Genomic DNA, 16716 nt, shown 5'->3' on the forward strand with positions numbered 1-16716 from the left:
TTAGAACACAATTCATGCTCTCTTCATTAAGGAATTTTAATATCTGTTACAATAACCCATCCTTGGGGTAATATCCTCCATCGTTAACTCCATGCCATCTTTTTGTATAACGTATAAAGAAAAAAAAACACTGACGAGGGGGAAAGAAAACAAGGCCACTTCCATAATCATCACCATAACCATTATAAAAGAAAACTCGTAGGCAATTACTTGCACATCAGCTATAGATAGGGCATCCACAGGACATCGCACTGCGCCAGGTTCATCGGGTTCACGGCCTGCGCAACCGCGTCAATGACCGTTTGATTGGCAGGCAAGTTGCCCGACGGATTGTGAGCCAGGCTTGCGGCGCGCTTAACGATCGAGTCGCTATTGACCTGCACCGTCTCGCGCAGTTGATTCTCGGAGATGCCAGGGCGGTGGCTACTCGTAAGCCAAAAAATCATTTCGTCACGCACAAAGAGCGTGAGGGCATGCTCGAGCTCGTCCTCGGGCTCCGTCAGGCACCGAGCAATAGCCATGACGGCGCACGCAAAGATGCCCTCCGTGGCCAGCGGGCCCATGAGGGTTTGCAGGTTGGGCGTGAGACGGAACGGGACCGGCTCAGGGTTCTGGAAGAAGGGTTTGTGGGCTCCCATGAATGACATGAGCTCAGAGCCCCAGATATTACCCGATCCGCGGGCAATGTTCATCTTGGCAGGGTACCGGTTGTGCATAAAGAGGATGTACGTCATGAATGTGAGTGACGACAGCTGGTACGAGAACTGCCGACGGAACAGCCAAAACTCGGCAAATTGAGGAAACACCTTCTGGAAGTAATCCAAGACAACGGTATGCGGAACCCATTTCTCCTGTATGGCGTTGAATACCTCGAGACGAGCTGTTGGAGTGAGCTCTGGCTTGCCCTGACCCTTGTTCTCGAGCACGCCGCGGAGTTTCTCCAATGTGAACAGCACAGGCTCGTCCTTTTGCATGCCCATCCGTCGGCAATGGTCTTCGTAGATGCCATGCAGCGTAATATACGACGTGTCCTCTTGCACGATTCTGATGTGAGGAGCAAGCGGGACCATGAGCGGCAGGGTGAACTGCAAGTCGCGGCGACGACTCTCCTTCTTGCGTCCCAGTGTCTGGTTGAGCTGGCGGAAGAGCTGCAGGATTCGCTCCTCACGGCGGCAGTGCCGTGCAGCTGGGTGCTGAACAGCCCACGAATGAACACTGCCATCGTGGCCACGCATCTTGAGACGGCGATACGAGGCACTGATTGAGCGCACGAGGTCGACATTTGGAAGGAAGCGCTCGATGCGAATAAAGTCCTGGTTCTTGTCCTTGTGCTGCAGATACTGGCCTGGTACCTCGACTTCATCAAACTTTTGGTAGCGGAACTCGCTCAGGTGTGGCGAGAAAGCTTCGAGGGGTGTGTGGCAGATGCGGCGATCCAGCTTCTCCTCGAATTTGGTGCGCCAACGACGCAGCTTGTGGATGTATTCGTACATTGTCGGCTTGACATCCACAAAGTCTGCCTCAAACGACTTCTTGATGTGACTCGGCAGAATTGTCTCCGCAAATCGCGTGATGTTGGTCTCCGTTGCCGAAGGGAGTTTGACGCTTCTAGCAAAAGACGGGGGCGTACGACTGACGTATGTCAGTGCATCGTTGAGCAGTGCCACGATCAGTCGGTATGCATCCTCATCTGGCGGGCATTTGAAGTGCTTTTGAATCTGGTCCACCATGGTCTCCATTGACAGGGCCAAAAGAGGGAACGCTGTTTTCAGGACCGACATGATCTCTTCGGTGAGCTCCCACGGGGGCTTCTTCCCATTTTGACCAGCTTGGGCAGCCTGAGCAGGCGTCTTCGTGTCAGGTCCGGTAGCGGGGGTGGAGGCTGCGGCCGCAGTGGCCGGTGTTGCTGGCGTAGGGGCTGCGTCACCCTCGGTCTTGACAGCGGCGTCACCATTGTTGGCAGTACCAGGACGAGATGCGTTTTCAGGCTTTGGCGTATCAGATTTGGACACAGAGGGCGAAGCGCTTGCCTTGTTATTTGCCATCGACTGCTGTCTCTGGCGCGCCTTCTCTTTGGCCTCCTGGTTCTTCTTGATGACCAGCATATCTTCTCGGTTGGTGCGAAGCTGGAAGTACAGTGCCTGCGGGTAAGATTTGGCGATGCTGAGGAGAATCTGGTAGACGCGGGGTGCTTCCTTGTGGCCCAGGCCAGTGAGGAGCTGCGGAATATACGTGATCCAGTACCACACCGGGGTTTCGCCCTTGAAATCGTCGAAGCCCATCGCAATGCTGCCCTTGCTATCGTCGAGGCTCAGCAGCCACAAGATACGAGCGAGAAGCTTGCGCGATTTGGCATTCTTGTAGCTACCAGCAGCTTGCAGGTACGAGGTGAGGGCTTGTCGGGCAGCATTAATGTCAGACGATGTTTCCTTTTCCTTGAACGATTCCTTGAACTTGCGATCGTTGAAATAGCCCCATTCTGCCCATGCTTTGGCCGCGCCAATATCATAATATAATGCTGTGCCGTAGGCCGCATCGGCATCGTCTTTTTGCTTCAGCTTCTCCTGGAACATGCCCTTGAGAGTGTAAAATTCTGCCTTTTGCTGGGGATTGAAGTAGTTGAGGTTGGTGTTATTGATCACATCTAAGCCGCTGTTGAGTTCCTCGGGATTTTCGTAATGGCACTTGGCTTGCTCGCGAAGCTTCAGGAAGGCTTCTTGGATCTCGATATTTGGCAGGGTATAGATGCGGCTCAGTTGGTTGATGCAAACCTCTGGCAGATTGTGCTTGCGCGCAACGTGGGCAAATCGGTTGATAATCCAGGCAGTCTCATGGTAACCGCGGTAGGCAAAGGAGGACGCGCCGCCGCCATTTTGCGCTCCCTGTGGGGGTAGCAGTTGCAGGTATGTTTGATTGATGAGACCGAAAATGTGCTGTCGCCATGTGACGAGATCCTGCCAAGCAGTAATGTCGTCCCAAACGTTGGGAAGACGGTCACGCCAGGCACCCAGGAGAAGCTTGAGCTCTCCAGACTTGACATCGAGGTTGGAGGCATTGGTGCTCGCCAAGCTCTGGCAGATAACACTGGCATCATGCATCTCAACAAGCTCCTGGAAGTTCTGCAGCAATGGTATATGTGCATTGGTCAGTCGATCGGGTAGCTGGTGCCACTTGCGAATTGAAAGCTGAATCGCCTCGTCGCAGACACGACCAAAGTCGGTAAGCGACTCCTGCTGGTTGTGGTACTTGAGCAGAGACATGAACGCCTGGAAAAAAGCGCGACGAGGCGTGGGCGCGTCCATGACGCCCTTGATAATATTGTCCAGAGCTTCACGGTGTTGCTCGTCTTGCCACATCTCGGTGTTGCGCCAGGCGCATTCCAACAGCAAATCTTGAAGGTTTTCATGCTTGGCGAAATCTTGTAGAACCTCCCACTGCTGGAGCTTCTGTGCACAGAGAACCCAGTGGTCCTCCCAGAGCATGTACTCTGCTTGCGAAAAGGGAATGACACCGGTGCGGGCCTTGATTTGTGCATTCTCGTACAGTTTCTGGGCCTTATCCCACATCCCGTTTTGTTCGTACGACAGCCCGGCGTTTGTCTCCACGAACTGGCAGCGGCGACGCCATGTTCCATAAAATAGATCGTCTTCTTGCAAGGACCCGTACAGATCGAGCAGGGCATCCAGATTACTTTCACGAACGAGGGCCGTGTCACCCATGGGCTTGATGGCAGCATTCTCTAGCTGTATAAGAGCGGCATACCACGCATCATACGTCTTGGCCTCGAACTTTAGGACGTGGGGAGGCAGCCTGCAGTCTGGCCAGGTCTTGCCGGCTGCTTCGACAAGAGACTGAACAACATTGGGTCGCTTGTCAATCTGGCGACTATGGTAGTCCTTGGTCAAGAGAGCGACAATACCTCTCTCCAGGTCGGGACGCTCATCACGAGCCGTAGCGGACCAAAACATGGGGAACAAGGCCAGCCAGAGCTGATGGGCGAGCTGATTGTCAGCGTGCTGCAACTGCGCTAGTGGTTCGATGACATCTTTGACCTTGACTTCGCCCAGCTCATGGACGAAACGGCGGTGCTTCAACATCAACTCGTCAAACTTGTCATCCGACATAGAAGTGGGCTCACGAGTAGTGTCCTTTGAGTAAACAGCTGCGAGCTGGGATGCTGAAAGAACCCGGTAGTCTTCCGAGTGCAGTTGGATAGCCGTGTTCATCTCCACAGCTCCAAATAGTAGCTGCGAGGCTTGCGCAAGCCAGTATGAATCGGCAAGGGTGTCCCAGTTCTGTGCAGTCAAAATGTAGGAAAGGCGTACACTCGCAGTCTTGGAAAGACTCTTATCAAAGATTGCCATGAAACGATTGCGCATCTCAACATCGGCGGCTCTGGTCCCGATCAAGAATGCATGCTCCATGCGCACAGTAAGCTCCGTTCTAGTAATCCTAGGGTCTTCGTAGATCTTGATCACAAGCTCCAAAAACTTGGACAGCATTGTAGGGTCTTGTCTGTGCTCAAAGCAGAGCATTTTATGAAGAACCGCGGTCTTCTCCTTAAGTGTCGGCCACGTACCTTCAACACGAAATACCCAGCTCTCAACCATGTTCAGAATCTCCGTGCAGAGATCAATGTGCAGTGATTTTTCCACCAAGGTCGCCAAGACGCTAAGGAAAGGTCGTCTGTTGTCTCCCAGCGTCTCCATTCTCAACGCAACTACTTGGATTTCCTTGATCATCAGTCGAGTCTGTAACTCTAGCTCGTACGCAGGAAGCTCGCCGGTGGTAGCAGGAGCGTCTGGAGCACGCTGAGCTCCGTTAGCAGCATTTGACAGGGCGTTGTAGTGCTGAACATGTTCTCGAGCATGTTTGCTTTGAAGAGCCTTCATCAGAGAGGGAATATGCTGATCAATAACCGCGGGCTTGCGATCTTCCAGGGACCACAGGATGTTGACCCCGGAAAAGTACGCTGCATTGTTCATTTGTTCAGTCGCGATTTGAGATAGGTAAGCAATGATCTCAGAAGTCGGTGCCTCGGGCTCGCCATCAGCATCAGCGTCCTCCATGGGAGTGTCTTCCGGGACGGCATCCAAGACGCGCTTGACGGTGGACTTCAATTCACGACCATCGTCATACTTCTTGTCTTCAAGATGCAAGCAGTCCTGTATTTCGGGGTTTTCGGACTTGAGACACTTCTCCAGGACTTTCTGCACAGCGGGAATATTCTTCTGGATCCAGTCATCAGACTTCGCATTCAGCAGAATGCGAACAACTTGCAAAGTATTAATGATGCTTGTGAGAAATTTTTCATCATATTTCTCCTTGTCGGACGGGTCGGCGTTGAGGATAACCTGTGTCTTCTCACTAGCGAGCATAACGTCCGTGACGTTGGGGAACAAGTCAAGCTCCAGGTCGCCCCAATACTGGTGCTGAACCAAGTTATGGAGTAGCGACATGGCCTTCTTGCAAAGCTCTGTAGATGTCTGCGGTACTGGCATCGTAGTGGGTGTCGGCTCTCGCGGTTTAGCAGAAGGGAGCACATAACGCTCATTGAGTTGGGCAATGAACTCAACAAGGAATTTAAGCATCTTTTGTCGGAAGCCCGGAGGGATAAGATACTCCGGAGTAGCCTTGGTGAGTGTGGGCGAAGCTACTGGTTGATCAGTGTTGTCGAGCTTGCGCTTCTTAGAAACGGGTGAAACCGAGCCGGAGACAATGCCAGTCCTTCCCTGCACGCGCCACTGCTCCCAAGTCCACACCAGCCACATCATGTTCAGGGCCAATTTCTTATGCTCATGGGAAGGATTGGGTGGCGCGGCCACCTTGCGCAGAGAACTAATGATAAGAACGGTGTACTTATCACGCGCCTCGTAGAATAACTCTGGATGTTTGACGAGAAACTGGAAGATGCTCATCATTTGCTGAACATTGTGACCCTCGTCAGCCAGGATGCGGCGAGGTGCAACTTGCCAGGCAGGGAACTTCTCGGTCGACTGGGTGGCGCACCGCTTAGGAAGAACGGGTGCAATCAGTTCGAGGGCCTGTGTAACCAATGCACGTCCTTCGTTCTGATTCGTCTTCAACAGAGATAAGTACACTTGATTCACAATCTTAGTAGGCGTTTCGTAGTGTGCAATGAAATAGCCGATGACAACGTAGGCGGCGTGCTTGTTGATGATATCCTCGAGACGGATAAATGTCCAGCCAAACTTGATAATATCCTTGCGAGCTTCTTGCAGGGTGGTGTAGTAATATTTAACAAGCATTGCCGAAAGTTGGAGGACCTCGAATCGAGTGTGATCAATGCCAGCTGCATCGTCCGAGGCCATATCTGGATGGACTTTCCAGATTTTGGAGCTCACAGCGTCGATGACGGACTTGTCCATGAGGCGCTGGGATTTATCTTGCTCTGGGTGATTCCAGCGTCTCATGACATCCATTGCAACAATCGGATTGACGATGTTGTGCAACAAGAAGTATTTAGTCTTGTTGGAACCGTTTCGGGCAGAGTAGGCGTCCAAGCATCGAAGAACTGTGGTTTTCCAGAACTCGATGGAGTCGCTGGAGATGACATGTTTGTATATGAATGAGAAGAGAGCCTGAGTTGAGCGCAGCTCCTCGGAAGTGACAGGCTCGATGAGGCTGAATAGTGCATCCAGGTCCTTTGGAGATCGCTCTAAGGTCTTGACTAGAACATCCATAAGCTGTTCGGCCGCTTGGTGAGCGGGGAGGCGCATTGCAGCAGGGCATGTATAGCTGCGAAGGTGACTCTCGAGATCTTTACCCATTCTCTTCAACCAGACAAGGTGCTCCTTCTTGTCCATCCATACGCATGCATCGGAGTATTGCGATAGCGAATGTAGTACGTGAATGGTATTAACCATGGCGGTGAATTTCTTCTCATTATTCTGACCAACAACCTCATTGCACTTCTTCTGAAGGGTTTCAAACTCCGCAGCGGCAACCTCGCGCATCGGGCCACTGTCAGGGTGCAAAAGCACTTGGGCAAGAAGTCTGCCGTACTTGAGCTCATCAATCTTGCTGATTAGATAGCCCCACACCTCCTTGGCATACCTGTTCATATACAGATACATAGGCGCCCTGAAGGGGCTTTGGTGTGTCCTTCTGAGCCGATCCTCGAGTTTGAGAAGGCAATCGATGAGTCGGTCTTTAAAGGCCTCAGCCTGAGTAGGTAACAGATGGAATATGTGCAGAATTGCAGCAATGACCTTCATCTGGGGGTTCTGTTCGAAGAAAGTAAAGGAAATCTGCTGCCATGCGTTGGGGTCAACGATGGAGTCCACTTGATCTAGCAAGCGCACTCCGATCTCCACCTTGAAGTAGCTTGTGAGAAGCTTCAGCAGGCGCGACAAGTTCTCGAGTCCGTTGACGTTAAGGCGCTTTGGATCCGACAGACTTTGCAGAACCGGGCGGAGGCCGCCCTGAAGTAGATCTTTGGGAAGCCTCCTATCAACGAGCAGGATAGACCTCAGGGCATCGTTGGCCGCGGCAATGGTGGGCTTCGAGTCCGAGTACAGGCACTTGAAAAACACGGATAGAATCTTACCCTTGGTCGGGCCATTAGCAAAGTCTTCAAAAGACATAGCCGTACTCAGGAGCTTAATGCAGGAAATGCGCAGGTTGACAATGTGCTCATGAGTGCGGTATTCTGCCGGCTTATTTGCCAAAGACTCGTCACTGGCATCCGCAAGAGCAAGAGACTCCATGAGCAGTCGGTTGAGGTTATCGTCAAACTTGACCCAATCGCTTTTAAGACTCATATGGTACGTCATAGCGTTGATATATCCAATCTGTATAGCGAAGGGCAGGGCGCGAAGCGGCTTGGCGTAAATCGGTTGCAAGAATCGATCCTTGTACGGCTCAACCAGCTCCCAAACCTCGCAGCTAGCAGCCTTGGCAATGAGCTCGAGGGACTGCCTCGCAGTATCACGCACAAACTTGTTCATGTGGAACAGCTCATTGTTGAACTGCATACAAATTTGCGCAAGGCGGGGCTGTTTGACTAGGGGCTGTCCCTGTTGTTGTTGGACTGGTAGGGCATCCTCCTTCTTAATGTTCTTGGTGATGCGGGTGAGAAGCACTTCCAGGCTGGTTTGAGCAAGGCAGCGCGTCTTCTCAGGCAGATCTGGGGGCATGTCCTTGATGACATACATGAGTGAGCGAATGAACTCCATCTGTTTTGTAGCGACCCATTGATCACCGAAATCGAGCTCAGTAAGGAGGAAGTTGATGCCAAGACTGCCTCCAGCCTTCGTAAACCACTCCTCCTCATAGCAGCTGTGGCAAAAGGTGCTGCTCAAATGGCTAAACAGAGGAAGACGGCCGACGTTATCGGCAGAGCCAAACACGATGGCAGCGCAGTGGAAAAGCTCGCGGATGGCATTTTGAGCTGCCTCACGGACATCGGGGTGGTCAGAGGCCAGTGATTCCACAATTGCATCAGACAGCACACGCGTATCAATAAACAGCGGTCCCTCGCCAGCCTTGGGGTCAAATGGACTTGTGTTACGCTTAAAGTCAACAAGCGACCTTCCAATCTCAATTAAGGCAAAGTGTCTGCAAATGTCTTGCATGAAGGCGGATGCACTCTCTTTGAAATCGGGAAGCGAGTAGGCAAACATGACGGCCTTCAAAAGACGCTTCGTTATCTGATCTTGGTCATCTTTTTTCGGAATAGATTTGTCGCGGCTCGAAATCTCGAACGGCGCAAAGTTTATGTCGAGCTTGCGAGAAAGCAAGTCCTGGGCCTGTAGTCGAACGACACGGGGCAAGTCTTCTGGTAATTGATCGTAACCGATGCGCAACTTGAGTTGTGTCTTGATGAAGTGCAGCGCTTGGCCCTTGTAATAGTCCTCGTATTGTTTGGTCTGGACACCTTTCCCATTCTTGACGATTTCCATGAGCTTTTGTATAGCAAAGTCGATACCCAGGTCGGCAGGGAAAGCTCTGTCATTCTTAGAACCAATCAGGCGAACATCGAAGCTTGACGAATCGTCTGCATATGTCTTGTAGTCGAGAGGTACAGCCGCTGTCATGAATTTACGGTTTCGTCCTCCCAGTTTGCCAAGAATGCGCATTGTGGTGTGTGCGTGGAAGTGGTTGTAAGGATGCGGTCGCAAATGGTCAAACAGCGCAGTCATGAGTTCGTCGATCACTGGGGCCATGATAGGATCCAGATAATCAGTGGTTAGGTTGTCGACACAGAGCTCCAAAGTACGAAGACCTTGCCCAACCAGATCGGTGCCAGCGCGAAGGGCAACCACAAGCGGCCTCATGAGGAAACTCAAGTGTGGCAGCAAATGGCTCAACCGCGCAGGAACAGTCAGGCACAACTCAACATATAGGTCCCTCTCTGCTGGTTTACGCGCGGCCATCAGAAGGTTGTTGAGAACATCGAGTAGCATTTCCAAGAGCGGCAATATTTGCTTGTAGAGCTGCTCAAACTTGCCACCTCCGATACTGCGGAAGAGAGCACGAAGCAGGAGGAAGTAGTTGATGGGTTCCTCAGCTTTGGTCGAGAGCTCAATCGACTTTGTAACAATGTTAACCACGTGTGGGAGGAGAACCTGCTCGTTCTGGCCAGCAAATAGAGTCACAGCCATAAAGGCCAGCTTGAAGAGACGAATCAAGATGGAGGCCTTCTTGACGTCGGCCGAACCAACTTCGTCAATTCGATCCATGAGAAACTGCAGTAACATGCCACAAAAACTGGGCGACGTCGCTTCGCTGGCTAAGAAAAACTGGGGTATATGTAAAAGCGCGGTATGCTCGAAGATCATATCGTACAGATGCGGGATCTCCTGTTGAAAGACCTCGTGGAAGGTGGCCGGGTCGATGCAGTGGAACACGGTAGCAAATGTCTCGAGGAGATCCTTTTCTTCCTTGGAACTCGACACCATGTAGAAGTTGGCCATTTGCTCAACTGGTGAAGAATACTGCGATTCCATCGCAGGCTTTTCAATCTCATAATATCGGAATACGTAGGCTCCTTCGCGAAAGAGCTTTACAATAACCTTGACCTCCTCAGCTGTGAATCCATATGCTACTTCCTGCCAATGCGAGGGTGCATTTGCCGGATCAATGGGGGTGCCCACGTTGCATGTTCGCAGCTGATAAAAGGTATTTTTTAGCCCGTTCATGAGATTTTTAAACAGAAACTTGTTGTCGACAACGGGATCAGAGCCTCTGTCGCGCGGGTGCGAAGTCTTGATCGGCATAGCGGAGAAGATGTCAATTTCGTCCCAGTCGGGTGGATTCTCTTTGTTTGCAAGGTACGTCTCTGGTGCGCTATTCTCCTGTTGCTGGTGATAGAGCTTCGACAGCTTGACGGCGTTTGGGTACTGGCGATTCATAGAAGCAAACTTGTCCCCAATCGCGTTGAGAATCATCATGAGATAATGGCGTGCGTCAACCTTGTTAGGAAGCTTCGCAATGCATTCGGCCATGTTGAGTAAAAGCTTCGCACTCATTGTCTGGAAGCTGGTTCCGGGGAACGGGTCCTGCAAATTCCTCGTGTAGACTTCGACCGTTTTGCGAATCTGCTCCGGGCTCAGTGAGTCACGCACGTGGTGGATTAAATCCGCGAGCATGCTATAAGCGAGAGGTCGCATCGTCTCGTACACAGTCAGTCCATCACCAGTCAACGTGCGCTCGTCGAGAAGCTCGTCAATTTTGGGCAAGAAGATTTTGCGACAGTTGTAGTTGATGATGTGCCGGATAGCAATCAGAAGCTCCTTGCGCGTCGCGGACTTCTCCTTAGGACAGTCCTTTAGCAGTCGCACAACGATATCGGGTAAGCTTGGCAAGAAATCTGTGAGTTGTGATGAGTGCGCTCGAAGCAGGTAGGCTAGAAAGCTCATGGTCTTGACCTGGGCAGTGATGAAGTCACCAAATGCCGCACGGTTCTTGATGGCAGGGCTGACGCCAGTGTGGATTTTTCCCTTGGCCGCCGCATCCGCATGCGCCTGCTTCTGCGCGCTGGCTTGAAGCTGCAGCGCCGACTTGATGAGGGGTACGAATGCCCTCACATTTTGCGGGACAGTATTGCGGTAGACCTGGAATATTGATACCACGATAATCGGGCACTCTGATAGAACTTTGAAAGATTGCATTCCCTTCAAGAGAGGGCGGTTTTGCTGTTGGGGGTCCGCGCCGAGTTCTGTCACGGACGCAACGGGCGATGCTGGCCGAGGAGACTGAAAGTTTTGCGAGCCACCGGGTGTGGATGGCGCGCCTCCAGCCGCCGAGGGAGGCGCGGCACCACTGTCGAGCTGTTCGCGCACGACCTTGTCCATTTGCTCAAAGAGCTCCTGGATCAATGACAGGAACTGCTGGACCTTGCCAGTCAGCACCTTGTGCTGGTGGCGCATAATGTCGGATGTGATCTTGACGCATAGCGTGGCATTGTCTTCGTTGTCGGTGCGCACAAGCTGCATGAGGAGATCGACGACTTCGACGGCGTACGGCTCGAGCGGCTCGGCGGGCGACGGCGCGCTGGGCAATCTGTGAAGGACTTCGAGGATACAATTTCGCAGTTTCTTCCCGCATGTTAGCTTGTTTGCGCATTCACTAAGGATGGTACGGTCCGACGAACCTGCTCTGGCGAGTTGCTCTGGAAGATGCATGGTCCGCGCAAGATGTTGACAAAGATGGGCATCAACCTCTTGAGGAAGGGGGGGTATATGGGACCATTTGTGTAGTGGTCGAGTGAGTCGCGGAGCGTGGTAGCAGCTTCTACCTTGGACTTGGTATCTATAAAATTGAAGAAGAAGAAAATTAGTCCGTGTTCACAGCGTTGCCGTGGCGCTCTCGCAGCCGGCCGCAGGCGTGCATGAGCAACCAAGTTGGGACTTTCATACCGATTTCTGCGCTGCTTAGTCGCTTCACGACATCGTCTATCGTTGTCCCTGACATTTCTGCATGATAAGCACCCCTAAGACGCGAAAAGTCGTTCCATTCAAGGGGGCAATGCCGTGGGGGGAAAACGGAAGGCGGCTCTGCGCGGCCGTCCGTGTGAGAGGCAGCTCCAGTCCTAACTTTTTGTTTTCTGCCCAACGAGCTCCAAAATGTATTCGATTAATATCTCAGCGGTATGTATATATACTTGTATATATCCGGTGTTTCTTTTGGCTCGACAAGATGAGTACGAGGCGTCGTGGTGGTGGTTGCGCGCAAAGAAAGCCTCTAATGGGTAGTACTGGTGGGATGTATTGGAAGGGTCGTGGAATTGATGGTCGCGTTGAAAATCAGTAGAGACCAGAGGTGCTGGGGGCTTCGGCCGCCAAAACCAATGGCGCTAGGGGCTGCAGGAATAATAATCCGGCGCTAAAATCGGGCACACCCGCACTTTGGGGGTGGATCTAGTATTTTGCGGGACGACAATATATCATCTATCGATAAGATTGCATTCATTGCCTTTTTCATCACTAACACGTACTTACGACCTCTGGTATACAGATCAACGTTCCGCTCGCGGTGTGTTAAGATCTGTCATGGTCTCTCCGAGTTTCGGGGTAATAGTTTCAATGCATGCCGATATTGTACAACAGCGACCATCACAGTTGTACTTAGTGCATCCCAACCCCACCATCGGTTCGAAGCAGAATTTCAGATACAGCGCGACAGCCTGGAAGGGCTGTAGGGGCCGGTAAGTAAACGCTCGAGGCTCAAGCTGCGTGTCTGGTACTATATCAGCTACGAAAAAATAAACTAGGGACAGCGATTCCCTATGGCAACTGCACAAGATACGTAGCAGGCGGAAGCAATGGTGGAAAAGCTGATCTAAGTCCCTGTGTTTTACTTCCATATTGTCTTTTATCGAGTCCTAAGACAACGCAGAGATGTCTGCGGTCTGCAAACACGTCATAATTAGTTCTCTAATTTTTACAAAGGCTTATACTCGCAGCACGATTGTGGGTAGTACGAGACGGCCCGGCCCCGTCCCCCTTATACGTCGTACTGAGGCGTATGCCTGCTTTTGTGTGAGGACAGAACTCAGATTCGAACTGTGACTGAAGCACAATTTTTTTTCATTTGCTCTAGTCAGCACGACAGCGACGCCGTATAGTATCTTTCTCCTCTACACTACCAATGCAATATTTTATTTGCTCAAGTAAACGCCTGGTCATTCACCACGCGCGCCGTCCATCTTTCTGTACAGAATATCCACCAGCGACGCTGCTGAGCCAAGAATAGAACACCAACTGCTCTTGGAAAGTAACTCGCGAGCAATTACAATATATCCTCAAATATCGTGCTAATAGAAACGCAGTCTTTATTTCATGGCAACGGGTGCTGTAAGGATTTTGAGGAGGTTGGTTCTCGGACTTTAGCCAACTGAAGCCCTTCGAGGCCAGGGGATTTCGTGTGAATCGATAGTTTAGAGTAGTAGCTACTTTTTCTGCTTAAAACTGCGATTCTACCGGCTGATCCTACTTCGCTCAAGGCGCCATGGAAGTTGCTGCCGGTTACTGTTGAGATCGTCCCCACGCATCACCCAGTTTCGGTACAAAAACCCTTTTCCGGCACAAGACCCGGCGTGTTGATCGGGCTCACCAAAGGTTTTTTTTTTTGGTATAAGTTGCTACGAAATGAAGAGTAAGTTGGAATGCCTGGGCCTACCAAGTACGAGAAGCGCGCCATATGGCAGGATGGCATATGCCCTCGACCCTGGTTATCCTCCCGTGGCCTTCAATCCGGGACATACCACTTCATTTGTAGCCTCCCACTTCGCGTCCAGAGCCCAACATCAGGGCGAATCAAGTATGGCGATTACTGTCGATATGACAATCTTACCTTTGCCAGACCTGTATATCAAATTAGCCGCCCATGTGACTTCGCCGGGCGATGGTTGACGCACCTTTTCTGCTGGCATTAGCCTGGCAGCCAGTGCTTCCTGGATTATTTAAAGTGTCTTGGCCCTACAGTGTTGTCTTGCCGCCTCGATTCGTGCATTTTGTTAGGCTGAATCCATGGTAAGAACTGGCGCTCAAGTGGTGGCTGAAGGACTTTCGATGGAATCGAAGGCCAAGGAGATAGATGGCATCATCTGTTCGTTGGGATGGGCCTGGAGCCAAGTTCATCAAAGCGTTCACCACTCTGTCAAAGTCGCAGCTTCGCGCAGCTGCAGAGATGGGATGTTCTCCTGCCCTCGTCTTGATCACGCGGGGGGGGTTGGTGCGGGACAGTGTCACCGATGGTGGGATCGATGAGACAACTTTGTGGGGCATGATGCGAGGCGCGCGTATCAGCTATCCCCAGTTCTTGCTTCGTATCATCGACTCGGAAGATGGATTCGATTTGGCTGCGGCGAGTTTGCTCGTCTCCGTCAGAAAGCTCAGAAGCTAGCCGGAATGCCTTCTGCGCGTGGTGTGGGTTCCCGTACTGTTGATGCAGTTGTCACAGCCAACATTGTCAAGGGCTCCGAGGACAACGCAAATTGCGACGCGTCATGAGGACACACAGAGAAGGACTTGCGGGTATGTGCACATGATCGAGATGAAAAGAGCAGGGAATGTGAGCCGCACGCCTGGAGATTAGCCGGACCAGAGGAACAAATAATCCGAGTGCGCTAGTGCTAGAGTCGACCGGCAGTCTAGACATTGCACGGTACTTTGAGGCTGCCTGCATATGTTTATTTGCATACAAGGCTGGAGGGTTTCAGCTACGCGAGCTACGGATCCTCGTCACGATACCGCCAAACTTGAGGGCATGACAGTTTGACGGCAGCTAGAGGGGTAGTAGTTGGATCGTGTGTGATCCGAGACCATTCGAATGTCCTGTCATTCGACATGTACTAAGTAGAAGAGCTGATAGCCCGACCAAGCCGCGTATCTAGAGAGACAATCGCATCGAAGCGGCGTGGTTTAAAGGTTGTTTGTTAGTTTAGGGTAGGACTTGGGACAAGTTGGTGTGACATGGCCTGGAGGGGTAGCGCGATCAAGCAAACAGAAACAAGACAGACTCGGTCAGCAGTAACGAGAGCGGCGATTGACTGGATTGGGGGCTCTACTTGGCCGTCATTGGGCTGGATTGCATCGGGGTTGAGTGCGAGGCGGTCCACCGTACGAGGTTGCTCAAGAGGCCGGTGAGAGCATAAGTATAGCGCAGATGATTATACAAAGAATGGCACGGAGGCATGGCCAGGGTATGAACAAGGTACTGGTAGGTATTCAAAAGCTAAGTAGTAAAGACCTGGAGCGGTTAGCATCGATGCACGGAAGATGGCCCGTGAGGTCGCGGAAGCCTGCTTGCCAGCAACTGAGGTGCGGGTGACCAGTGAGCGATGGAAACGGGCTGGACAATTCCTCGTCTGATGGCAGCTAAGTATAATTGATGTGGGAAATAGACGAGGCCGGAAAAAAAATGGCAGGGAAGGAAAAAGTGTCTTGAAAGGTTAGTGGTTGGGCAAGCGTGCCAGCAATGGCCAAACTTACCAGATAAGTACAAGGCCCGTTGAATATGGCCGGGGGAGCGGGTGATGTATCCGTAACTTTTGTAAGACTCAACCCGCACTGGTAGTCGCGTACTAAGCAATTAAGGTAGTTTGGTACGGAGTGGTATGGGAAGTACGGATACTAATAAAAGAAAGGTGTGGATCGGCGCCCCTCCAGCCCCTTTGATTTCGAAGGCTGTCCAGATTAAATAAGTAACTTGGCTGCTTGGGTGAGTGCCTTGGTAAGTAGCAGGCAGTAAGTACTCGGTACCTGCAGCTACTGGTGCTGGGCCACAGATTAAGTACCTTTTTATTGGCGACTGGTAATAATAAACTTTGGCGATGGCAGCCTCCACCTGAGGCTGGGCAGGTATCCCAATAATACTGAGTAAGTTACATATCTTAGGAGCGGCAGGCCAGGCTGGCACTGGCAGGCTACACTTGCAACATTGACACGTTTATCAACCTGTACTCGGTGCACGGATGAGTCAATTACTTATGGCCAGCTGTTTTTTTGTCCTTGTCTTTCTTTCCTTCTCCTACCTATCTATCAAACGAGGGTATACTTACACTACCTAAAGAGCGGTTGTGCTAAGTAGGTACTTAGCTTTGGACTGCGAGACCAAACCGCGAGCTTACCAGCCACTTACAGTGGTGATGATAAGTACTCGTCAGACACTATTCAAGGAGAAGAAGAAGAGAAAGAAAGGGAGAAAAAAAGCAAAAAGCAAAAAGCATAGACTAAGAGCATGACATTTCATTTCTTTAAGTGAACTGGTAAATGATTGGTCGTATTTTCAAGTGCATCTTTGCCCCGGTCAGTACTTGCAGCATGCACAGAGAAACAGCTGAACCTCTAAATAGCACTCCCGACTTGGTATCCGTACAATGTATCTGTCTCCAACAAGAAGTCAATGCTCGATAAAGACAGCATCCGAGCATCTTGTCTACACCGAGCAATAAGTATTACAGATAATGGCAGTGCCAGTATGTAAGTAGCTAAGTTAGGTAAGGTAAGCCTCTACTTACGGAATATCCGTACCGTAAGTACCTTGCTACTTTGGCACTTTAGGTGCACTCGGGGCTCATGACAGCTTCCATGCACCAGGCAAACGCACAGGCGGCTCGAGCGAGAGTTCGAAACTCGAGAAACAAAGGGGAACGGGGAAGGAGCCGGCAAGCCTCGCTATTTGTTGACAGTTGAAAAAATCTGTGGCGGGTACTTAAAATAGATAAATACTGAGTAAGTAAGTAGTACG

General features: G+C 51.3%; 1 protein-coding gene across 1 annotated transcript; it reads right to left on the reverse strand.

Moving 5' to 3' along the window:
• Positions 1 to 221: 221 nt before the first annotated feature.
• On the reverse strand, positions 222 to 11937 carry V2A60_003577 (histone acetyltransferase TRA1; the record flags this gene model as incomplete). The annotated part of the gene is made up of 4 exons (XM_083254906.1): positions 222 to 4510; positions 4580 to 11561; positions 11618 to 11775; positions 11883 to 11937. 4 exons carry the CDS (start codon positions 11935 to 11937, stop codon positions 222 to 224), a joined length of 11484 nt encoding a protein of 3827 aa, XP_083111032.1.
• Between the last annotated feature and the right edge of the window lie 4779 nt (positions 11938 to 16716).

Source organism: Cordyceps javanica, chromosome 2 (assembly GCF_051103115.1).
Source record: "Cordyceps javanica chromosome 2, complete sequence".
Taxonomy (NCBI): Eukaryota; Fungi; Ascomycota; class Sordariomycetes; order Hypocreales; family Cordycipitaceae; genus Cordyceps; species Cordyceps javanica.